Below are 26,392 nucleotides of genomic sequence, written 5' to 3' on the forward strand. Positions count from 1 at the left end.
CAAAATCACATGTCATTGCTTGTTAAAACTGAGATTCCACGGCTGTCATCTCAGGCTTCATTCAGACCCTACGGCACTAAACCCCAGAAATATGCACTTTTGATAGGTTCCCAGCCTATAATTATGAAGATTTAAGTTTGAGAAATTTTGCCCCAAAGCCTAGCCCAGAACTCTTAGCAACAGGTATTAAAGGAATTTGATTTGATTCTTGTTTAAAGGTCAGGTAGGGCAGATGAAAAGAGAACATAAGCCCCAGTCAGAAGTTGGTCAGTGTTTAAGTCTCCTGTCTCCTCTCCATTTGAAAATAAAAAATCCTCCTTAAAACAGGATTATCCTAATCAACCCAATCCCTATCTAAAGCCAAACTCTAGCTGTCTCAGGAGTAGCATTCATTTTGATCAGTCACGGACAGGTACTTCATGTGCCTGTTAGTCACTAATGAAAGGTTTGACAAAGAAGTCAGGTCACCTAAAGATATCGTGACCCTAGATCCACAGGTCAATCCAATTATGAACTAGTCTCAAAAAAAAGAAAAAAAAAAAGAATCTGTGAAGCTGTATCTCTTACAAAATGTTGGCAATTATAAATAGTAAGGGTTTCCCCCTAATATTTTTATTTGGCAAAATAAAGATGTTAACAGTACGTTAGTCTTCAACATTATTTTGAAATTTTACTGGTCTAAGAAATCTGTAGATCTTAGAATCACTGACTTAACAACTACTCAAGCCACTCCAGGTTCCAGTATTCCAAAAATTCAGCCTGCCTGCTAAAGTCTCTGCAAATAGCTGGCTATCTGCATTCCACACTGTCAGGAGCATGATTAATTATCTATTTGGATTAGCCAACAGAATCTATGTTCCCATGTTTCTGTGACACGGTTACTTAAATTTCTTAGCTTTGGTCATGCTTTTGAGTTACAATGCTTTCCCGAATGTTTGTCTTTGCTTTCTTTCAGGGGGTAAAAAAACAGCCAAGCAGTCTGGGAGCAACACCTTTAGAGTTCTCATTCTTCAACTTTTAAAGGAAAAGCTTTGTGTGAGTTCTGCTTTTTCCCCCCACAGCTGAATAACCTTAATATGGAAACATGCTCATGTTACACAGCATAGACTTCAAACAGAAAGGTTCAGAAAATGTGAGCTTTTTAATCAGATGATCTTACTCTCGACTCAGAAAATGAAATTCCGTGGGGAAACTGCTCGTCAGAGCAGGCTTTGTTCCTTTATAATATTCGTTCTCTTTTATTTCTCTCTAACCAAGGGATACTTCAAAAACCATCTGAATAGAGAGGATGGTATTACAAATGAGCTGTTATGAGATTTAAAAAAAATAGATCTGTTCTGGAAACTACTGTCTGTTGGAAAGTGGTTTACATGTAAACTGTGCCAAATTCCTTAAACTTAAACCAACTCTGACTATGCCTTATCGATGAAATAATGTTTGCCACGTCAGTAACCGAATAGGCTAGTATACATTTCATGGGGTAGGGTAACCTATGACGACTGAAAAATAATTATCGCAGGCCTGTATGGTTTCATTTAACCAGATTAATTTTCTTTAGTAATGGAATCATTTAGGCCTAATTAAATCTATCTAGACTATGATTCTAAGGAATGGGTAATTTGCGAGTAATATCTCTAAAATCTGTAGGTTTGGAACAACATCACAATTTTGGGTTTTTAAAGATGCATATTCTAAGGCAGAAACCTGAACTTGCTTTACCCCACACCCCCTTTTATTTCCCTAGGCTCTTTATAAATTCATTCATTCCATCAGCTCTCACCAGCCTGGGTTTTATGTCTGTTAAGGTGGGTGGGATATACGCAATGTTTGACTATGTTAAGAAAAACTACCTAACACTTGAAAACAAGGCAACAGGATGACTTCCTGTTCTTTCAATTTTGGACTAAGCTTTACTTAAAGGCCTTTATGTAAAGGGCCACCCAAGAATTATTCAGTTCTCCAGGGGAATGCCCTGTTGCTTAAGGCTCGGACATGTTAACTTGTATATTTTTGTCCAGTGGAGGTGCAAAAGAATTCTGAGTCTGTGCAAGGGAAGTGATAACCCCAGAGGTTATGGGGTTTTTTGCCCTTTTGTTGCTTCTAATTTAGCAAACTTATTGCAGTGTGTTTTTCCTTTTTGAACATACACATTTCTGTCTTTTGAATTCTCCTTTGTACCGGATTTACTATTCTGCTGGCTCCCTCATTAATGCATAAAACCTGTGGCATGCACTCATTCTATATTTTCATTAGGGTTGTGTTTTGAAAATTACACTGTGTCTCTATGAAGAAAAGATCTCACAAGACACCAAAAAAAAAAAAAAAAATCTCATTACTTTAGTTCATCCAATTTCACCTCTCTGGGGAACACATTTTATAAGAATTAAACAATTGCATTTTGATTCTACCCTTTAAATCCTATTTCCTGGTAGCCTTCTGACAGAGTCATCAAGCTTATTGTCCCAGGAAAGAAAGGACAAGCAGGTGCTTCCCAGAGCAGAGGGGCCATTCATCAGTCAAAGCTGATTTTCTTGACCTCTTTTTAGTGAGACAATGTACATAAAATCTAGGCTTTTTTGGGGAAAGGGATTTCTAAATAACAAAGCTTCCTTTTTAATACATAGGCCCTGTGTGTAGAATAGAAGGGAGGCCCCCCAGGCTGTGAAGGAGAGAGGGGTGAGTGCCCCCTCCCACTTCTGGACTCAGCTGTGCGGGAAAGAGAGGGGGAATGGAGTCTGAGAGGGAGGTCTCAAGACAAAATTGTCCGGATCTCCTCCTTCCAGGTCGAAGTACTAGGGCAGGAAGTATGCTAGGGATGTTGCTGGGAAGGCAGGGAGAGGAGGGGGCAGGTCCGGACCCTGCTGTTCTTTGGGAAGGTTAACATCTGCTACTATGAGGTCACAAAACCACACCCCTCCCTCAAACTCCCAGATGCCTTCTCGGAGAGGACCAGAGGGAAGGGCAGAGCTTACCTGTTGAGTACTTAACTGAGTCATATAAGTAGAGACTTTTAAACTACAAAGACATTTGAAATTTTGGAATTAAAGTGAGATTAATAAATTGGACTCGATCTTGCCCCCTCCCCCCACTTCTACGTAGAAGATGGGAGCTTGTAAGGCAGGTCAGAGCAGACTTAGAGCACTAAGCAAGCTACATTCTCAGAGCAGCTGAGTGTAACGTGGGTAATTTGAAGGTTTCCACCTATGTATGTATTGCATGCTCCTCTACCCTTTTTCTGCCATACACAATCAACAAATGCATTGTTACTTTTTGATTTCACAAAGAGCATTGTCTTATTTCCTTGTGATTTCTGGTCTCCACCTGACACACCTGTGTGCTTTCTGCAATGCTTGCATCTAACGAGATCAAGTTGGCTACAGACTCCCTAGCAGGTACCAGAAGTACCACCACTTGGATTATAAATTTGTTGATGTCTCCTTAGAGTTTTTTTCAATATTTGCTGATTTTATTTTGAGGCTGTGTTATTAGGTGCCATTCACCAAATATAATCTGTGCCATCTATCTCCTGGGCCCCTCTGGGTTGGATTAGGACCATGTGATTAATCGTGGAGCATTCTGCTGCCAGATGTGTGACTTTCTAGAGCTCTTTTTTCCTCTGATGTAGCAACAATGCTGGCTTCTGAGTCACTACGAGGAGCGGAGCTTCCGGATGACCTGTGGTGGACATGTAGCATGAGTAGGAAGTACACTGTGTTCTTTGGGCTTGTTACCACAACAGAGCTTAGCCGATCCTATCTGAGACAGGTATTTTAATGAAGTGGCTCACCCAAGACATTTCTTCTAAAGGTGACACTACATGGTGCTCTCTTCTAATGGCTCATCTCATTATATGTGTGTATTTTTTCATAGCAAAAACAGTAAAGACAATTAGGTGTTAACCTAAAAATAAAAAAGTCACGGTGTGAGGCACCAAGTGTTTATTTGAGATCCAAAAAAATAACTGTTCTGGAAGGAGATTCAGACAGAAACCCAAATAATGTTCCAATTAGGAAGTGAAGGTGAGGAGTATTTATGTGAAAGGGGAATTATTACATGAATAGAAGGAAGGAATTTCTATAAGTGCAGATATTTACACACACACACACACACACACACGCACACTCTGCTGTTAATCCTCACCCGAGGATATTTTTCCATTGATTTTGAGAGAGAGGAAGGGAGGGGGGAGAGGGAGAGAGAGATGGATGTGAGAGAGACACATTGATTGGTTGCCTCCTGCACGTGCCCCATCCAGGGCTAGGGATCAAACCTGCAACCCAGGTACATGCCCTTGATGGGAATCGAACCCATGACCCTTTGGTGCTCCGGGCTGGCGATCTAACCACTGAGCCACACCAGCCAGGGCATATTTTTAAAAATTCACACACAAATGAAATTCACACACAAATTTTAATATAAATGCAGGAACATCAAGCACGTTCTTCACACATGTGGTGTGCTAGCTGGACGTCTTTTGGTATAATTGTTCCACGTTTGGCGTGGACAGTACACAGGTTGGTGTCTTCGAAAGGCCAACTACATGGGCCTTACTTGCTCCTGCAAAGCACCAATAGATGCACTCTGGAGGCGCAGGTCTGTTTGAAGTCCTAAACAATTTCTCTCACCAGACACTGGAAGGGAAGTTTGTGAACCAGAAGTTCAGTGGACTTCTCATAATGTCTAATTTCACGAAGTGCACCACTACCTGGCCTGTAATGGTGAGGTTTCTTCACTCCTTCGGTAGAAGGTGCACTCTTGGGAGCAGCTTTTGTAGCCAGGTGATTTTTTGGTAGTTTACCACTGGTGGATTTGCGGGCAGTGGGCTTTCTAGGAACCATGGTATAGAGACCTCCTTACTTACCCTCCCCTTCTCCTTTGGCTGGAACTCGGGAGCTAGAGGTGGTGCTGGCGTTAGACAGCCACTCAGTGGCTATGAACACCCTGAGTCTTTCATTTCTTAAAAACAACCAACCTAAAATAATATTTTTTTTAAAAAAACACATATTTTGGGGTTACAATCTCTGCTTCCCCTAATTAACACAGTGATAATTCTAACCAATGTCTGCAAATGTCTGCTTTCCTTTCATCTTTCCAAACAGTTTGGGATACAATGCTGCTTTAGGCCCAGTCCAAAGGTTATTTTGCCTTAATGTTTTAACATTGCAAAGGTTTGAGAAGATGTGCAAAACAGTTTCTCTGGGATGGCAGCTCTGACTCCATCTTAAAGTGGCTCTGTTTACATTATTTTTCACATAGGGAAATACAAGAAACAAAATGTAAAAAAATAAGATCCATCATCCTATTCTGCAGTCATTGCTATCATTTTGATGTATTTCCTTTGTCTCTTTTTAAACACAGGTAATTTATACTTACTATAGGAATACGAAAAAATACATATAAGCAAAATGGAAAAAGAAAACAAAAAACACACCACCTAATAATCTCACCACTCAAAGGTAAATAGCTACCTTTGGGGAGAACACCCTTTCAGACTTATATGTACACCTGTAAACACAGTGGGACCTCGGTTTTTTAATGTGATCTGTTCCGGAAGCCCGTTCTGGCTCTGAAACGTTCGGAAACCGAGGGATCCACAGCCCACAGCTGGGCCTCAGGATCTTGCCCTCAGCGGGAGCCGCGGGGCGGGTTTGACTTCCGAGGCGTGTTCGAAAACCAAAGCATTGCCTTCAGGGTTTACGGCGCTTGTGACCCGAAATGCTCATCTACGGAGACGTTTGAAAACAGAGGCGCCGCTGTATTCTTACTCCTTCCTAGTCTTTTAAGGAAATTTTAACGTGTGCGCTCCTCTTAATCTGCATTTCACTCATGTTGCCAAGTCAATAAACATGTTGCCAAGTCAATAAACATGTTTCTGCATACAATTTTTCTATTGCATAGATGCACCATAATTAATTTTACTAATCTCCTATATTTGAGTTGTTGGACATCTGAGTTGTTTACACTTTTTTACTAAAAACCATTAAGGTTGTTTCTACTTCTTTGTATGGTGATCAATTTCCTTCTAGTCAATTATTTTTCAAGGATTCTCTCTTAGGTGTGGAATTTCTGGGTAAAGAGCTTTGATTATACCAGTGCATAGGATTTTGCTTGATTTCTTTTCTTATGCTATTATAATCATGCAGTGAACAAAGTTGCATATTCTGATTTGTATTTTTGTCAACCCTTACCTGAGGATATTTTTTCCATTGATTTTTAGAGAGAGTGAAAGTGGAGGGAGGGGGGAGAGAAAGAGAGAGAGAGAGAAACATCGATGTGAGAGAGACACATCGATTGGTTGCCTCCTTGCAGGCACCCCAGCTGGGGTGGGGATCAAACCTGCAACCCAAGTACACGCTCTTGAATGGAAATCAAACCCGCGACCCTTCAGTGCATGGGCCGACACTCCAACCAGAGCCACACCGGCCAGAGCACATTCTGTTTTATTTTTTAACAGAAATATTTTCCCATGTTATCACGTATGCTGTAAAAACAATTTTTAATATTGTGTACATAAAGCTGAGCCAAGTTAGTCAGTTTGATACATCCATTCCACGATTCTGGTTGTTGGACAGTTAGGTAGTTTCTAGTCATTCAGTGGGGTAAAGCACTTTAGGAACATCTCTTTGTAGAAAGCCTAGTATATATTTAGGATGATTACTTTAGGATGAATTTCCAGAAATTACTGCTTCAAAGACATGGGCATTTTTGAGGTTAGTTGATAAATATTGTTAAAGTGCTTTCCAAACTAGTTATATCCATCTACAATGCAATGCGTCATGTCTTATCGTGACAAATTATAGGCTGTGTTAGAACAGCCTCATGGACTGCAGAATAATCTTCCTTAGAGATCTTTAAAAAGAACACAAATTTCCTTCTCTGTGTTCCAGTCAGACTTTCAAAGACATAAAAATTGTTTGCCAACTCTCAATTAAAAAGAAAAACCATTTAAATTACAAATAACACAAAGGTTAACATGAACATGGTGTTCTTTACCTTCTGTCTTAGATTTGGATGCATCATGACTTTCTTTCCAAGTGAAATGTTTTGACATCATCTCTACACCAAAGGTAAGTGTCTATTCTATAGACAGGGAAATATTAAGGCACAAAAAAGTTTTTTAAGTGACTTTCTTATAACCATAACTCACATCTAAAGTACACTCCTTGGGGAGGACTCTTTGCAATGTTAATAAAGTTCAGATTCACCACTGGGGTAGGAACAAATTTTCCTCCACCCTTCTAGGTTCTTCCGGCTGGTCTAAACATCAAATAGACATAAAGCAGATTAGCAAGAGAAAATGACCGAATTTAATTACATATGTATATGTAATTAAGCCCACATACATGAGAGGTTCAGAGACAGAAAGGGGAAATGAGGGATATATGACATTCTGAGCTAAGGGTGAGGTAAGGCCCCTGGGTCTTCAAACAGGAGGAAGGTTGGTATCAGGATGATAACAGGACCAGATGTTCAGTAATTAGAAGTTTGCCCTGCCCTACAGATAGGTCATAAAAAGTTATTTCTGATGATAGCACTTATTATGGGTAATAATACCACTTTAAATTCTTTAAGGGAGAGATACAAGTTTCTCTTGAGCCCACAGGGTCTCAAGTCCCTTCAGCTCAAATTAATTCACATGCCACAGTGGCACATCTTGGGGAGGTCTGTTCTGAACCCCTTCCCCGCCAGACAGACCAGATAAAAAACAATTTTTTTTAAAAAAAAGGGAGTTCCAGGAAGGAAGGGTCCATCTAAGTTCTATCTTGGCTTGAAAGAAAATATTATAACATCAAAAGAAGAAATTTGTAATAGAAAACAAACAATACACACAACCTAGACTTCAATCTAATATTTTGCAGCTTATAAGAATCAATGCTTCTCCTGAGAAACTGTTGAGATGACTTTAAAATGATAATGACCCTTTCTTTCTATGAATTCTAATGAATAAAGAACCAGTTTGTGTTACATTTTAAACATCAAGGTGCTTGGTGTGGACCAGTTTCTCAACCCTGGCACTACTGACATTGTACATCGATCACTTTGTTTTGGGGGGCTGTCCTGTACATTGTGGGTTGATCAGCAGCATCCTTGGCCTCTATTTACTAGATGCCAGTGGCAACCCCAACCCCTCCCCTGTTGTGGCAATCACAAGCATCTCCAGACACTGCTAAATGTCCCTTGGGGAATACAATCATCCCAGTTGAGAAGCACTGGTGTGGTACATGTGGTATATTTAATTCTATTTAATAAACTCTGGTTATGCCCAAATGAATGATAGATGGGAAAGATGGAGCACTTGGACACTAACATCCTTTAACAGATACTTTCATATTCATTTCATTTTTCAATGAAATTGTAATGCTTTGAGAAAAGTGTCTTATCTCAACAAATAACAGAAAGTAAAATGGACATCAACTGCTAAGTATAGTGTTCCAAGTCTGTAAACCAAATGTGTGAGTTCCACAGAAATTACAGTAAATCTAAAATTTTAATGAAGATCGTTTTCTAGCAAGATGGATTTGTTCATTATGTAGCTACCTGTGAATAACTATATTTTCTCACTAAACGTCTCTGTGTTATTAAGTAAAATACAAGGTCAGCTATCTGAATTTTCTAAGGTATTACAGAAACAATTTCAAAGCTGCTTTGCTTATGAATTCTACTTTCAATCTGGAAGATTCACATGGCATTTCAAATAGGACAATTTAAAACTCTCATTACAATCAGAATAAATGCCACATCTGAATTAGAATCCTTAAGAAAAACCTTGATTAATAAAGATTGGCAGTCTTAAATTTAAACTGATTATTTTCAGATTGTATTCTAATAACTGTGTCAATAAAATTGGGCAACATTTCCCCCTAATATCTATCTTCATGGCTGAAGCGTCTTTCTTCGTACACAATGAACAACTCTTTCCAACTCTACAATACTCAAGATGTCGCTAGGGCAACCCTCGGGGGCTCTATCCTGGAGCCTCCACTTATTCCAATGTTATAAGGATTTCCTCATATACTTATGCTCAGTAACATGCCCTCCCAATATCTGAGGGAAAATTAGTAAATATTTGGCATGAAATAGTTTTCTCCTGGACTGTATTAAAATCTCCTTAGATCAATTAAGATGCTTTCAGCTGTGAACGACACCATCCAAGTAAAAACAGGGAGTTACATGGTCTTATCTAACAAGGAGTTGAGAGGCAGGTAGCCATCCCAGGCTAATCAGTGTCATGGATGAGCCAGACTCGCTCCACTCCTGTATGTTGCAGCCTCAGCACATTCACCTTTGTCTACTGCTTAATGGCTGCGATAAGGCCTCCGCAGCTCCCAGAGCCCACGAAATGACAGGAAGGAAGAGGTGGGAAAGAAAGTTCTTGAATAGCTTGCTTTCATTGGATGGAAAATCTTTCTAGAAGGAGTGCTGCTCTGAAAGGCTCATTGACCAGATCTGGGCACATGGCCAGCCCTACCTGCAAGGAGGGTGGGAGAGAGAGTATCTGGCATTTTTAGCCTCTTTTATGGGGCACAGACCCTGCTAGAAGGGAAAAGAGAGAGAGGAACGGTTTTTGGGTAGGTAACCAAAAGTGTATGCCAACTCATATTTTAGTAGAATGCTCCTCAGTCTAAAAACCTGTGATAGTACCAACATTCTAAGAAAATTCTAAATAGCTCCCTTTTCTCTATATTTCCTGTTTTGATTTAAAAATTTAAAGTGAGCTTCAAGCTCAGCCAGAGTGGCTGAGTTGACTGAGAGTCATCCTGTGTCTGGAAAGGTTGCTGGTTCGATTCCTGGTCCGGGCATATACCTGGGTTGTGGGTTCGATCCCTGGTCGGGGCACGTACAGAAGGCAATGAATCGATGTTTCTTTCTCACATTGTCCCCCCCCCCCCCCCCAGCATGTCCTCAGGTGAGGATTAAAAATAAAACAGTGTGGATTCTAATGAAAAAAAATAAAGTGACAAACAAAATAGGTTCAGAGACATGGAAGCATACAACAGAATGACAGATCTCAGAGGGAAGGGAGGGGGGAGGGCAGGAAGAGATTAATCGAAGAACTTATATGCATATATGCATAACCCATGGACACAGACAATAGTCTGATGAAGGCCTGCAGAGGGGGCAGGAGTGGGGAGGAGGGGGTCAATGAGGGAAAAAAAGGGGGACATCTGTAACACTTTCAACAATAAAGATAAATTTAAAAAATAAAAAAATAAAATGAGCTTCTCATACCAATTTGGTATGAGAAAAATTTTATACTACATAAAACAACCACAAGTAGGTTAAGGTTATAAGTAGCTTGCTAAAATAAAAGCTGGTTTGACTTCCCTTTAGTAAGGGTAATCTTTTGAAATCCTGAGTGTTGCTTTATCTCCACAGAGATAGCAATGGTCAAAAATATGACCCAGTGGTATTTTTGCAGACACAGTAAGGAAAATCATTTATCAGGTTGCATTCAGTTATTCATCCCATCACTCTCCAAAGTGCGCTAAATACAGGTCCTGGCTCGAAAACACTTGGGTGAATCCCTCAGGATGCTTCTTTTCTGGGTGCCCTTGCCTGAAGTAGAGGAAAGCCAGTTGAAGCATAGCCTTCTTCCTGAGAGGTGACCTCTGCTTTTCGGTCACTCATTAAATGTTCTGCTTCAGGAGTGGGACTAGTGGCATGTGGTCCAGCAGCAGCTCTTGCCAGACAAGGAGAGGAAGACATTTGAGTTTCCTGGAGCTGCTCCTGACTTGGCCACATTCCCTTCTGGGCTCCAAAGTCAGGTTTGCCCTTGAACCTCTGGAAGCCTGGGCATGCTAGTGGGAAGGAACTTAAAGTCTTAACCTTCTGAAAGTCAAAGTGGGCGGAAGAGCAAAAACACGGACCCAAAATATTTCCTGTTCAATTTCTCCTTTTTAGCCTTTAATGTTTACACGAATTATGTAATAAGCAAACAGCATGACAATGCAAACGCATTTCCAGGGCACTCAGATGACTCCAAAGACTGATGATCAATCATCTGAAAAGTTCATTCTTACCATAATGTGATGAGTCACTTTTCTTTTCCTCAGAGGAGGGAAAATTGCCGAATTCGCACTAAAAGACAAGACCTTTTCTCACTCTTTAAAGAATACTGTATATACAACCTTCTATAGTGAGTGGGAGCTAACTCTACATGCCTAAAATTCCCATGCCCTCCATGCCTGCAACCTGTGGAAACTTCTTAAGTTGTGTCTGTCTCCCACTGCAACAGTATAAGGAGTAATTATGCTCATCCGTCCCCTGGTCTCCAATAGCTGAGCACAGGAGTGAAACTGGACTGTACACGCACAAAAAGGGATCACTTTCCACTTTGGAGTGGCCCACATCCATCCACAAGAGAGCTCACTGAGCACTATTAGGAACTAGACATTATGAGGGTGGCCCTCAAGGAGTTTATAAACCAGGAGAGGAAACCAGACACACGAGGTCATAGGTGAATGTCATGGGCACAGACGTTTATAAAGCTTAAGGAGGACACATGCTACAACAGGATAAACCTTGAGAACGTTGCGCTAAGTTAAATAAGACAGTACAAATGAACCAAAACTGAGTGCTTCCACTTACGTGAGGTGCGCAGGGAAGTCAAAGCACAGAGACAGAAAGTAGAAGGGTGGGCGGCGGGGCGGGGGGAGGGGGAGCGTTTGACGGGAGACTTTCAGGTCTGCAATGCGGACAGTTCCGGGGAGGGAAGGTGGTGGCGGTAGCGCAACAACCTGCATGTGCTTAATGCCACCAAACTACACTTCAAATGGCTAAAATGGTAAATTTTGTTATGTGTAGTTTACTATGATTAAAAAAACACTTGAAGACACAACAAGATGGTGGCACAGGTAACCGCGGTCCCCCCGCCTCCCGCAACCACATCAAAATCACAACACAGAAACACCATCGCTCAGAGCCTCCTGAGATCCGGCTGCACAGAAGCCCCGCAACCAGGGAGCTGAAGCAGCACCGAGACCGGGAGGAGGGGGAGACGCCGGCGGGGCGGGGCTGGATCCCGGAGACGCGGCCGCGGGCCCACACCCGGTGCCTCGGGTAAACCCGGGAGGGAATCTCGGCGGCGGGGTTTCCCGGAGGAGGGAGGGGTCCCAGCCCCACAGCAGGCCCCAGCCCAGGGCTCCAGGGCCCACACGTTCGGGCTGTGAAACCAGTGGGGACTGTGGCTGAGGGTTGCAGAGGCTGCGGGAGCCCCAGCAGCTCCTCTCAAAGGGCCCAGCTCGGACTCACTCGGATGCTCCCTCTGAGCCCAGCGCCGGGAGCAGCCTGAAAGGACCTGGGACACTCGGGGAGGAACTAACCTGCCTGTAATCTGGGCGACAGGTGGAGGGCGGCTTCCTCCCGGGCAGAAGGGCTGGCGGAGGCCATGGCTCCTGTGGCGAGTCCTCCCCGCACAGCCGGCGGGCAGGCGCCATGTTTGAATCGCCAGCACCTGACCCTCACCCTTGGCCCCGCCCCGTGATTCCCTGAGGCCCCGCCCCTCCCCACCTGCAGCTCATCCAGGCCATTTCCAGGGGCTTTTCTGTGTAAGTGGCCTCTCCAGCCTCAGGCTTAGGACTTTCCTAAAATCTCTCAAACAAGCAGCAGCTGCCCCATGCGGCTTGATAGGGGGCCCCAGGCCTGGCACTAGCAGCAGCCTCCATTGGCTCATAGCTTGGCCTCTCCTGGACACCTCCAAGCCCAGCACAAGTAGCAGCCAACTACGGTTTGCTGTGTAGCTCATGCTGGATGGCCCTGGGCAAGGCACTGGCACAGGCTGACTTTGTACCTCCCGGGAGGCCCCAGACACAGTGCACTCGGTGGTCAGACTCGACCACGCTGGATTACAACCCTACCACATCCACGAGTGACACTCAAGGGGCGCACTTGGTGAACACCAAAGCTCCACTGAAGTAAATCCTGCTCCATAGGGGTGTCTCCAGCACAGCAGCTCTTTGGCTGTAGTTGCAGTTGGTCCTCACAGCCGATTGGTCTGGGGGTCAATTCCTCCCAGTGATGCCAACAGCAACCAAGGCTCAACTACAACAGGACAGTGCACACAGACCACACAGGGGAGCACCTACAAGGCCCAGCTCAGGTGACTGGGGAGGCTGAGCCACTGGACCTTACAGGACACCTACTACACAAAACTGCTCTACAAATTCCAGGAGACACCGCAGCTCTACCTAATACATAGAAACAGACACCTGGAAGCAGCCAAAATGTGGAGGCAAAGAAACATGTCACAAAGGAAAGAACAGAAGAAATCTCTAGAAAAGGAACTAAATGAAATAGAACCAAGCAAGGGAACAGATACAGAGTTCAGAATTATGGTTATAAGGATGCTCAAGGATCTTAGCAAGACTATTAAGGAAACTAGAGAGATCATCAATGACATAATAAAGTACCAATCAGAAATCAAGGCTACACGAACTGAAATGAAGAATAATTTACAGGGAATCAACAGTTTAGTAGAGGACTCTGAGAATCAAATCAGCAATTTGGAACATGAGGAAACAAAAAACACCCAACCAGAAGAGCAAAAAGAAAAAAGAATCCATAAATCTGAAGCTAGTATAAGGAGCCTCTGGGACAACTTCAAGAGGCCCAACATTCCTATTATTGGGGTGCCAGAAGGGGAAGAAAGAGACCAAGAAATTGAAAACCTATTTGAAAAAATAAAAAATAATGACAGAAAACTTCCCCTATCTGGGGAAAGAAATAGACTTACAAGTCCAGGAAGCACAGAGAGTCCCAAACAAGAGGGACCCAAAGAGGCCCACAGAAAGACACAGCATAATGAAAATGCCAAAGGTTAAAGACAAAGAGAGAATCTTAAAAGCAGCAAGAGAAAAGCAGTTAGTTCCCTATAAGGGAGCATCCATACGACTGTCAGCTGATTTCTGAACAGAAGCCTGCAGGCCAGAAGGGAGTGGCAAGAAATATTCAAAGTGATGAAAAACATGGAACTACAACCAAGATTGCTCTACCCAGCACAGCTATCATTTAGAACTGAAGGTCAGATAAAGAGCTTCACAGATAAGAAAAAGCTAAAGGAGTTCATCACCACCACACCAGCACTACAGGAAAAGTTGAAGAGTCTTCTTTAAAAAGCTAATGAACAAAAGAATCTGACGAACTAAATAGATCCAGAGACATTGACTCATGCAACAGATGATCATATTTCAGAGGAAAGAGGGAAGGGGGGTGGAAGGTGGGAAGAGATTAACCAAAGAAGTTATATGCATATATGTATAACCCATGGACACAGTCAATAACGGGGTGAAGGCCTGGGGAGGGGGTGGGAGCGAAGTGGAGAGGGTCAAATGGGGGGGAAAAATGGGACACCTGTAATATTCTCAACAATAAAGATTAATTAAAAAATACAAAACACTTGAAGAGAAATATCATATTATGATGTAACAAAAAGAACACAAGACTTGGGCTAAAAGAACCTGAGTTCTTATCCTTGCACTTCTACTGAGAAATCTGAGTGAAGTCATTTAACTTCATAAAATGTTCTAACCGATAAGGTAGATAAAATTATTGATTTTAAGGTTATTGGGAGAATTCAGAGGTAATATATAAAAAAGCCACTTAGCTACATGTATGGTGCAATACAAAATAAGTTGTTATCGTGAAGGTAATGAGGGAAGCTTTCATAAAATGTAAAATATGCATGTTAATACTACATTAGGGCATAACATTTATTGAGTGCCTACCGTGTGCTTATCTCAGTTTACAAAGATGAAATTAAGACACGGAGGTATAATTTGCCTAAACTCAAAAAGCAGCTGTTCTTCAAATCCCTCATTCTTTCACTCATAGGAAGTTGTGAAATTAAAAGGTGTTGAAATTGGAAATAGAATTAAAAAAAAGGTGGAGATGATCAACAAATGCAGAAGCTGGTTCTGTTTTAAAAAATCATTTTATTTTGAAATAATTTCAAACAAAAGTTTCAGGAAGAATACTAAGAGCTCCCTCATTACCTTCTATCCAGATTCTATAATTGTTACCATTCTGACACATTTGCTTTATTTTCTCTCTCTGTCCAAGAATACAAAGAGCTACCTCATGCCTTCCATCCAGATTCTACGATGGTTACTGTTTTGACATAAGTGCTTCATTCTCTTTCTCTCTGAACCATCTAAGAATAAGTTTCAAACATTATGCATCTTCACTCTGTCAGAGAGAAAAAAAACATTTCCTCTACCCTTCTGAGTTAATGATTTGTGGCCTACAAATTAAACTAACAAAAGACAGATTAGCAAAGAGAAAAACCAGATTTAATTACATACACAGGCCAGAAGTTGACAAAGAAATGTGACTCAAGGAGACGTTTGTATTTGGGGCTTATGCACCATCTTAATAGGGGATGAGGAGAGATATGGGGCCCTTCTAGAACAAATGGCTTCTTAGAAGATGGGAAAGAAAGGATACTTATGGAAAAACAAATAAATCTTTTGGAAAGATAAGTGAGCCCTTAGAATAGGTAGGTGGAGGGATATACTCTTAAGGTTTTCTTAATTTTCTGAAGCTTCCTTCTGTCTCCTCTGCCTTATACCCTTTAAACCTAAATGCTGGTGCTCCTGAGAGCTCTACCTTAGGACACCTTCTCCTCCCTGTTTATTCTTCTACATTCTCCCTGGATTCTCTCTCCACTCCCACAGGTTCAGTTACATATTTGGGGTGGGTGCATGCGCTCATATATGATATTGCCAACTAATTTCTCACAAGTTCCATACCTATACATCCAAATGGCCCACTTGAAGTCCTCCCAGGCATTCAAACTCAAGAGTTTCAAACTAAACTGCTCCTTTTCTGGTGTCCTCTGTTAATGGCACTGCCATCATTTAATTGTCCAAGCCAGAAACCTGAAGTTTTCTTGACCCCTTCCTGAACCAAAACTACCTGTAACCATCAAATACAGTGGGTTCTACTTCTGAGGTTTTCCTCTACCCCTTCCATCTCTACCGCCACCTTATTCTATCCCACCATCATCTCTTGCCAGGAGAATTGAAATAGCCTCCTAACCAATTTCATTGCCTCCAGACTTGCTTCCCTCTAATCCATGTTTACTCTCGGCCAAGGTGATCTACCCGAAATGCAAATGTGACTGTGGCCCTCTCTTGCTTGAAACTTTCAATGATTTCCTATTTGTGATTGGGCTCAAGTCTACACTGTCTTTAGCACATTTCTAAGGCCTGGCCTCTGCTAACCTTAGCTTAATCTTTTGCCACCCCATGCCTGCAACACTTAGTAGTACTCAGTGTATATTATTGTTTTCAAACATGAACAGTATTTTTTTCTTAAAAAATACAAAAGAGAAAAAAATGTCTGACTGCTGTATCCTCAGAGCCCAGAACAGTGCCCTTAACACAGTGGGTGTGCAACAAATATTTCTTAAATGAATGAAAAAATATATGTGTCAGTTTCAGTGATTGTAGAATGGGGATGAGTAAGAAAATGGAACCTTTTTAATCCAATAAACATCACTTAGAGAAGCATATTTACAACAGTCATACTCTAGAATTTGGCAAGTTTAAAAATCAACCACAATGACCTCAGGAGAAAAGCATTTTAAATGGGGGAAAAGCAGGCTCAACCAACTTCTTTGAAACTGATCGTTTATTATGAATAGAAAAAGTTGTTAAAATTTTATAAGAAACAAAATACAAATTTATAGTATCCTTATTACCTACTTTTTTCATGATTTTAAATTATGAGTAAAAAATTAATGCATATATTTAAAAAAGTAAACAAGGAATGTAGTGTTCCATACTTAATCATTATATAACTAAAGGAGATGAAGATACTTTAAAATCAGGCATCTACTCCAAAGACATCTTTTTTTTTTTTTTAACCTTTAAAGACTAATATTAAATAATCCACAGAGAAGAATTAAAGCTTGAAATTCTAAGAAGCAAAAAATATTTTAATACAGAAGTTGCTAAAAACAGTACCTTAGGTAATTATATATATTAAGGATAATCTCCAGATTGCTAATTTATATTGTTTAGGAATGAGAAACACTATTTCAATAAAAATACTTTAAAGCAAAAAATAATATAAGCACTCTATTCAATTAAAATACATGAGATATATTCTCAATTCATTGTATTACTGAATTGAAAAAGTAAGGATGATTTATCAAATGAGAGAAATTTCACTTATTATATCTATTTTCTCCAAAGGATGCAAATTTAGGCCTTTTCCTGGCTGGTATGAAATATCATGACTGTTTAATTATTTGGGGATAAAAAAACACAAGGTTATATCCCTACTGTGCACCAACATCAAAATACACTGCATGTCGATTAAAGATTTGAAAGTTTGAAAACAATCATAAAACACTTAAATATTAATAACATTGAAAAATGCTTTTAATACACTGTCAAGTTTAAAAGGTAGCTTACCGCCCTGGCAGGTGTTGGTCGGTGGTTAGAGCGCGGCCTGTGTGCTGAAGGGTGGCAGGTTCCGTTGCCGGTCAAGGGCACATACCTGGGTTGCAGGTTTGATCCCAGGCCCTGGTTGGGCTGCATGGGGGAGGCAACTAATCCATGTGTCTCTCTCACATCGATGTTTCTCTCTCTCTCCCCTTACCAGTTTATCTAAAATTTGCTTTGATTTAACACATTTTCTATAATAAAAGTGTATTTCTTTTCTAGTAAGATTTGTTTTTCTACAAAGGCCAAAAAATTACACTATCTCCTCCTGTTCCAGTTCTATACTCTCCAAGCAAACTCCTGACTACAAACTGCTTTTTCCTAGGTATTTCCATAACAGAGAAGGAGTGCCTTGAACTGGAGAAGTTAACATGCTGTAAACTGCAAAGTGCTACCTCCCACTGTAGATTTCTGGTGATACATAAAACCTAGAAATAAAATTAGAAGCCATTAAAGATGGAAACAGTGATTGAAATGGAAGAAATAAAGAATGAAAGTCAGGGACCTGTAAAAGAAGCCATGGTACAGTCAAATATGTTTGCAAACATATTGTGAGTCCTGGATTATGAAAAGTATAAGAAGGTAATTATTACTGCAGAGAAAAATGGGCGAAGGATGCTGATAAAAAAATCTACAAAAGAACACACATTAGAAAAAGTTTAGCTTGTTTTATAACTAAAAAAAAAGCAAATGAAAATAAACATGTTTAAAAAGCTTATTTTGAAATACAATATCCTAGACTGTACAGAGTAGGTAGCTTCCTATTGTCTGATTTAGTCCTCAAAGTCCATCCTCTCCTGAATTCTCTCCTATATTGTTTGTCATAGTGCCTCCTTTTAAGATACTGTTTGGGTCAGACCAAATTTAAATGCCTATGTTACTATCAATGAAAACACCCATGAACACGAGTTATTTGGAACAAAATCCTTAGCCAACACCTTAAATATTACCATTTTAGGTTCTTTTGATTGGGAGAAGAAATATTTAAAAGGGTCACGGCCTGGGAGATACTCTGGACAACCAGAGCCAGCCTGAAGGCACTGGAAACCAAGAAGGCATACCAAAGGGAGGCAAGATCTAACACTAGTTAGATTTATGTCACATTTATGTCATTATTCTGCATTCAGAAAAGACATAATTTAAGTACATAATAACTGGAGGATGCCAGACACCATATGAAGAAGTTTATGTAAAACTTGTGTTTACCAATCTTATAAAGGAAAATACTTAATATGTCTATTTTAAAGATCATTTACTCTATACAGAAAAAAATCCTGAATTTCCTGCCTCCCACCATATAGTATTCTAGAAATTAAAGACCTCATTGTGAAAGTACAACTCTAAAGCAAATAGAAGAAAGTGTAAACTATCATTATGATTTGGGGACAGGGTAAGGCTTTTATAGTAAGACCCACAAAATATAAACAATGAATCAAGAAATTAATGGATTTGACTACATCAAACTAAATATCCTTGTTCAACAAAGGAACTCATAAATAAAATTTATAGAAGGGTGATGGACTGGAAAAATTATTTGCAACATCTAAAACGGGTAAGGGACAGATATTTAGAACATGGATTGTTCTGTCAACAGTTTACTAGTAAATATTTTAGGCTTTGTGGCGCATATGGTCTCTGTTGCAACTGTTCAACTCTGCTTTTGTAGCACGAAAACAGCCTTAGACAGTACATAGATGAATGAATGTGACTGTGTTCCACCCAATAAAACCTTATTTACAAAAATAGGTGGTGAGCAAGATTTGGCCTGCAGGATGTAGTTTCTTTACCCCTAATATAGGATATACAAGAAATTCCTATGGATCAATAAAAAAAATTTAGAACACTCAATGGAAAACCAGGCAAAGGATATTAATAAGCAATTAGCAGAAAAAATCCAAATGGCACCCTGGCTGGTGTGGGTCAGTGGTTATAGCGTCGGTTTGTACCCCGAAGGGTCTTGGGTTCCTGATTGAGGGCACATGCATGGGGCATGGGTTGGAGGCTCGCTCCCCGCCCCTGGGACGAGGCACGTGTGGGAGGCAACTAGTCGATGTCTCTCTCTCACCTCGGTGTTTCTTTCTCCCTCTCCCCCTTTTCACTCTCTCCAAAGAAGCAAAGGGGAAAATATCCTCAGGTGAGGATTAAAAATAAAAAATTCAAATGGCTAAACAAGTACACGGATGTGCAACTTTATTAACAATCTGAGAAATACAAATTAGAAAAAAATTCTATTTTGTACCCAACAGATTTGCCGGAACATGGAAGTCAGGCAACTCAGGTGGAGGTAAGGGTGTGGGGAAACAGGGAAGCCTCATGCTTTGCTGAGAGGGCCATTTGGAGAGCAATCTGGAAGTGCTAAGTGAAATTCAGTGTCTTCCCTACTCCAAATAGAGAGCTCTTTGATAAAGGGCAGCAGGCAACCTTATAGCAACACACACTTTCTAAAAAATTTTGTAATTACAATCTACATTAGCTTTATTTCTCATTTCAATAATAAACAAAAACACCATCATAGACTGTCTCTAGTCTATACACCGTATCTCATAAATGACTTTCTACCAATGTGTTTTAGACATGAAGAAAATCTTAATACTGTTTGCGTCTAATTCTTTTATAATTTAGTTTCGTATCTTTAAGAGAACTGGCTTTATGAGGCCTGATTAATGGAGTGCAAAACACATGAATTTAAAATAAAGTGAGACTTCAACTTTATAGGATGGAGAGCCAATTACAGGATTCTACTCTTAGCTTCCTCTGGGTTTTCCCTCCTCTAAAGTGTCAGGAATGCTTCAGTAGGAAAATTTGAGAAACAGTTAATAGGCAGGGGCAATTACTGAATATACATAAAATTTTATCTAAATAAAACTAAGATATGAGGGTGTTTTTCTCTCTTTAATGGGAAATTAAATTACACAAACAATATAACCTGCTTGGTAATTAGAACTGCGACTTCCTTTAGCCATTTTTTTTCTGCCTCCACCCTGAGTATAATCTGCTGTGGCATTAGGTTCTGAAATAGAGGCTTTCCTTTCATTCAATTAGTCTGCCGTGGTCTGATAACTATACAATGGATTATTCAAATTAGTATGGCCTAAACAATAAGGGTAGCTTGCAAATGCACTGATTAAAAAGGCTTATTGTCTCAAAGACAGTATATCACATGCTTCACCTTAAATATAAAGTTATTCCACTCTATTCCAGTGCTTAAAACCACTTTGAAGTTGAAATAGCTGTGACATCACAGAAACCCTTCCCAGTCTTTTATCACGTGTTCATTTAAAGGTTCGATTATACTAAACATATGTATACTACTGGTTGATTAGTCACTAAAAGAAAATGGTTTACAAGGACCTGCACACTTCAAACAGGTGAACAGCATGGTATGTAATTTCACCTCAGTAAAGCTGCTAATAACAAAAGTGGTTTAGATAGATAAACAGTCACCTAGTCTCGTGGCTCTAACTGTGGTCTGATGGGATCAGAAGCAAGAAAGAGGAGGGGAACGAGGCCAGGCAATCAGGAGTCAGGCTGAATTTGCAGCCTGTTTCATCCGGCCTTTAGTAACCTAGAAAGAGTGAGTGTGTGCGTGCAAGCACGCGTGTGCCTGCATGTGTGTGCACGTGTACCTATGGGAGAGAGGTAGGCTCTGTGGACAAGGGAGGAAGCACGAGGGCCAAAGGTCAAGAAGAACCAAATGTCAGAGTCGAAACACTTTTCTTTCAAGAATCCCTAAAAACATAGACTAACTTAAAGAAGACTTCTGTCGGACACTAATGAAAGGAAACCTGATGCAGCGGGACCTCGGTTTTCGAACGTGATCCGTTCTGGAGCCTGTTCAAGTTCGCAAACCCAGGATCCGCAGCCCACAGCTGGGCCTCAGGATCTCGTCCTCAGCGGGAGCCGCGGGGCATGTTCGGCTTCCGAGGCAGGTTCGAAAACTGAAGCATTGCCGTCTGGGTTTAGGGTGTTTGTAACCTGAAATGCTTGTCCATGGAGATGTTCGAAAACCGAGGCACCACTGTAGTCGTCTTTCTTCATCCATAAACAGGCCATTTCCAAAACAGTAGTGAGAGCACAGGAATGTTATTTTAAAAAGACTTCTTTCCAACAACTTTCACATACAGACTGCTTGAGTGAAAACTAAAGGCTGCTTTTAGAATCAAGAATTTAAAGACAACAAAGATCGGCCAGGGCTTGTGGCTCAGTTGGTTGGAGCATTGTCCTGTGCACCAAAAGGTGGTGGGTTCGATTCCCGGTCAGGGCACATACCTAGGTTGTGGGTTCGATCCCTGGTTGGGGCACGTATGCGAGGCAACCAATCAATGTTTCTCTCTCACATTGATGTTTCTCTCTAAAAATAAAAATAGTAAAAACAACTAAGATGGTACTGCATGTAAAGGAAACAATTTTCATAGAAAATAATACAATTTTTTTTAAAAGACAACACACAGATGATGATAAAACATAGAATGCTGGTACACATTTATTCTTTTATTACTAAACATCAAATGCCAGAAACTATGGTGTCTTCAAGTTAAATCCTAAGAATGAATTACAGCACAGTCAAAAGATTTAGAGAAAAAATCTCTGTGCACCACTAGTATATGGACAGTCAATAAATACCATAGGACGAACTGATGACTGAGAACCACATATCCATGACGTACATGTTTACAATTTATGTTAAAACAGACAATGACCTACAAGAGTGATTATCAAAAGGTCAAGTTTAACCGCATGGTTTTTCAAACTGAGATGCTGAAAAGAATATATACATTCTTTACAGATTGTAGGTGATTTTTAAAAATCCTCAAAAATGTAAACAATGCAGAGTAGGAACACTGAAAATAAAATTTCGTTGAACAAAGTGACGACACAGAAAGAACACTTTCTTCAAATCCTCGAAATAATTCATTTCTGTAATTGCTCAACAGAAAACAAAATGGATTATTTTCATAAAGATGATAATCTACCAGGGACACACAGACGTTCTGAGTTTTTTTTTATGTTAACATATATTTACAGTAAATATTCAATAGTTTGTATAGCTTACTTAAATAGATACATGCTTTCCTAATCCATAAATAACACTAATCGTCACCCATTCAACCACATTTATTAAGTATTTATGATGTCTCATGCACTGTGTCAGGGATGCAAAGAGTATGACATGGTCCTTGCTCTAGAAGTGCCCACAATCAAGCTGAAGAGACAACACGTAACATTTCTTTCCTTTCTTCCATGTATACGAATGGGACTGATTTGCTCAATACCGTAATAGAGTGGCTCCCAAATCCTGACCCTATGGAGCAACAGCCCAAGGTGTTTAAAACCTACAAGAAAATGATGTAGTTGGGGACTTATTTTTCACTCAGAAAATAAAAAATTAATGGGAAGAATTTCTTCTATTAAATTTTTTGTTTTCTAAAAAATTACCTGCACATATACAACATTATCATTAGTAAGCTGCTTAGTTCATGTGATCGAATTAATTATCCAAGTATTTCACGGTATTCCCCAAGTTCTTCCTGAACAGGTCTGAACATTACTCTGCTAATACACTCTGATCCTGAATGAATGTCTGAAAACAGAACAAATGCGTTTGTCCTGGGATAAACCAATAATTTGCACAGTTTTAGTACTGCTAATAACTGGTGACCTCAAGTCACTAATTAAAGGTTAAAATCATACTCAATATATAATTTGTTTAAGAAGGCAGGCAAATGTGTAATACAACCTAAAGAGTTTGTTAAAAATGATTTAAAAGTTTTAGTGCCTGAAGAGCAACACAATGATCTGGAAAAGGTGAACCCCATGGTTAATCTCCCTCAGTGAAGAAGTTGGATACATGACTATTAGTGTTCCTGAGCGTATGAGGACATGTTGGTCATCCAAGTAAAGCATCCCATACACTTCTAAAACCACAGTGGCCTGCTGCCTTTCCAGCTCTCCCAGGGCTGCATCTGCAGTCCAAAAGACCTCGAACTAGGCGGGGCTTTTTCAGGCACGAGTCGGTTCCCAGGCTCTGGCAAATCCACGTTTGTACTCAGGTGTAGCCATTCTCACTGTACTACCAAGTGTTCTGCGGACCCAGAGAGGTAGCTCAGGGGAAAGATGGAAAGCCAGGACTAGATGTTTTATTGCCCAACAGAGACAAACATGGGAGCTGCTGGTGAGGACAGAGCATAGCTCAGAGCTTAAGGCAGTTGCTCCTTGAAGACAGGAACCTGGGAGCCAGGACCCAGATAACCCCAGCAGCATAAGAGAAAATGTCTACCCTGGAAGGGTTCCAAGCTTCAAAGCTCTGGAGAGAGTGGTAACCAGGACTGCAGACATCCTATGATGTGTCTTATGATCTGTTGGAAGATCCAGCTCAGTTCTGAGGTTCAACCCTAACTGCCTTGGCTCATATGGTGCAAGTGGGAGACACTTCCTACAGGTCATTCTAAGTGTCAAGGCCGAGTGCTGCTGTGAGGGAGTGGGAAACGCATTATCAAAGAGGTAACTCTTGTGGGGCAAAAACCTATTTCAAGGTATTGCAGGTCCTATTTCCTACTTTGTTCACTTATTTGGCATCATTTGACAAAGATTTTTCCCTTTCCTGTCAGCAGATTCTTTTAAAAAATTTTATTAATTTAATTGTAGTCAAACCTCAGTTATCAGAGGACAAAACAATACACCCTTAAATTTTAAAATACTTTTCAAACAAGACAAAGGACAAGAGATATGGGCCAAGAAAATGTTCACCCTTCCACTTGGCCAAAGTCTGGTCTCCTTCAAATCAGGATTAATGATGCTTTTTCAACAAGTTCCCTTCAATTAATTTTACCCAATTCTGTTCTCCTTTTAAAATACTGCGACACGGTACGCGTAGTTTAACAAGAATCTGCACTTGTTGAGAAACTGCTCCACAAGCATCTGCAGTTTATAAGTTCAGCCTTTGAAACTAAAATGTAGTCAAGGAGTAGACCTTGCATTTCTTCTGTTTATCCCCATCCTAGAGCTTGGATACTCTGGATATAGAAAGAGCTTAAAAGTTGTTGGCTAAAATGCAATTTTAAGGGAACATTTTATATTTCATACCGAGTAATGGTTTCAGTATTGTATGTTGTAACTCAGAGATCCTGTCAGATGAGTGCAAGTATTACCGAGCTGTAACCATCCAGAGTCCCAGGGTCACGTTGGCAGCCAAAAGTATACTGCCGCCAAGCAAGATGAAAAATCCTATCAGGTCTTTCACATCGTTGTCCCCAATCACTGAGGTAAGGGTAGCATCCAGGAAAGAGTTTAAAATCCACTGCCCATCCAAAGCAAAGCAGGGCACTGCATTAACGATCGCCAGAGCTCCTGAGAGAGAGATCAGGTACCTGGTTAAAATCAGTTAAGGAACCGACTGCGAGGTCTGGGTGGAAGCCACATTTCCTGGAGTCAGAAGAAGGTATTTTATTAGGACTAGATTGGAGATTACAGGTGACTTCCCTCCTTTCTTTGAATCTGTGCCCACCCGTACAGGCCATTCCTTCTTAAATCGCTACTATTTAAAACAAATGACAAAGTATTTCAAAGTTCAAAAACCTTGACTAGAAAAATAAAGGCCGACCATTTGTAAACTAAGGTACTCTATAATGAATTCTTAGAAAGACTAAGTTTTCTTAATTCTTTAATGATACAACGAGGAAAGGAATTTGGGAAGGAATAAGAAATAAAACTATTTTTGAACCTTACAAGTATTACCTTACGTTAGGAAACAAAGATTTTGGCCCCTTGAACTCTATTTTACCATCATCTATAAGGTTATAGGGTAAATATAACTATATAACTCTATTTTACCATCATCTATAAGGTTATAGGGTAAATATAACTATATAACTCCATTTTACCATCATCTATAAGGTTATAGGGTAAATATAACTATATAACTCTATTTTACCATCATCTATAAGGTTATAGGGTAAATATAACTATATAACTCCATTTTACCATCATCTATAAGGTTATAGCGTAAATCCCTGAGACAAAGCTACTATCTACAAGATACAATCTTGATTGTACATATTTTTTAGTAACTGCTCATTTGTTTTTTATTTCATTTTTTCCAGTGTCACTGATAAAAGAAATTAAAAAGATTTAAAAGTGGCAAAAAGAAACCCTCTGAGCTGTTCAGTTTATTCAAATTCTACATAATTTTTAAAAAAAATTTCATCTTGTATATGCAAAGATAACATGCTAAAGAACACAAGAGATTTTGCCCTCTGAATTGCTATTTTAGTAGTGAAAACCAGTTTGCTCTCTCTTATGCGTTCCTCCATTTGTTCAGAGCTAACAAGCTCAGAAGAGGCGGAATTCATCACCTCATTAGTAACTGAAGCTTTCTTCCTTTACAATTCAAGTCTAGGTTTGTATCCCAGGCTCCATCCCTTCCAAATGCTTCAACTTTCTTCCTCCCTTTCAATCTCTCTCCTCTGATGACTTCCCTCCTACATACAACTTGATCTTTTTCAACTTAAAGTCTCTTTTTCAGTTGTTACTAATTGATATTTGTAAGGTCTATGCATGCTCTATTCAAGGTAAGACTGTTCAAGTTCCAAATAACACACTTTTAAAACATTTTCACACCAGAAAGGATACTTGACAAACGTCTCCACAACCACAGGCAGATCTATGCTTAGAAAGTTAAAACGTGGGATAAAACTGGTGATGCTCACTAAAAAACAAAAATAAGAGGAATAATGCATATTATTCATATAGATAAACATTATGAATTTTGCCATATAGTCAAAAATTGGGCTAGCCTATTAAACTGATTGAGAAAGCCTTTCCCAATCATAAAGGACAGCCTATGCCCCACATATAAAAACAATCAATTATTCTACTAACATCTCATGAAAATACTGGAATACAGAAATTCATGTCCCAGTGTGTACTTATATTTTGAGGTGAGAATA

General features: G+C 40.1%; 1 protein-coding gene across 2 annotated transcripts in view; it reads right to left on the bottom strand.

Annotated features, from left to right (window-relative positions):
- Positions 1–23,401: 23,401 nt before the first annotated feature.
- The window catches only part of MBTPS2 (membrane bound transcription factor peptidase, site 2), a 42,989-nt gene continuing 39,998 nt past the window's right edge, over positions 23,402–26,392 (bottom strand). The window contains exons 10-11 of one of the 2 annotated variants that reach the window (XM_016199374.2): positions 26,076–26,151; positions 23,402–24,814 (exon numbers count right to left, since the gene is read on the bottom strand). In XM_016199374.2, the coding sequence (XP_016054860.2) occupies positions 24,592–24,814; positions 26,076–26,151 (299 nt within the window). In that variant the 3' untranslated portion in view covers positions 23,402–24,591. The remainder of the gene's footprint in view (positions 24,815–26,075; positions 26,152–26,392) is intronic. The other variant, XM_087813352.1, reaches the window with a different exon arrangement.

This window comes from Miniopterus natalensis, chromosome X (genome assembly GCF_054644295.1).
Source record: "Miniopterus natalensis isolate mMinNat1 chromosome X, mMinNat1.hap1, whole genome shotgun sequence".
Classification (NCBI taxonomy): Eukaryota; Metazoa; Chordata; class Mammalia; order Chiroptera; family Miniopteridae; genus Miniopterus; species Miniopterus natalensis.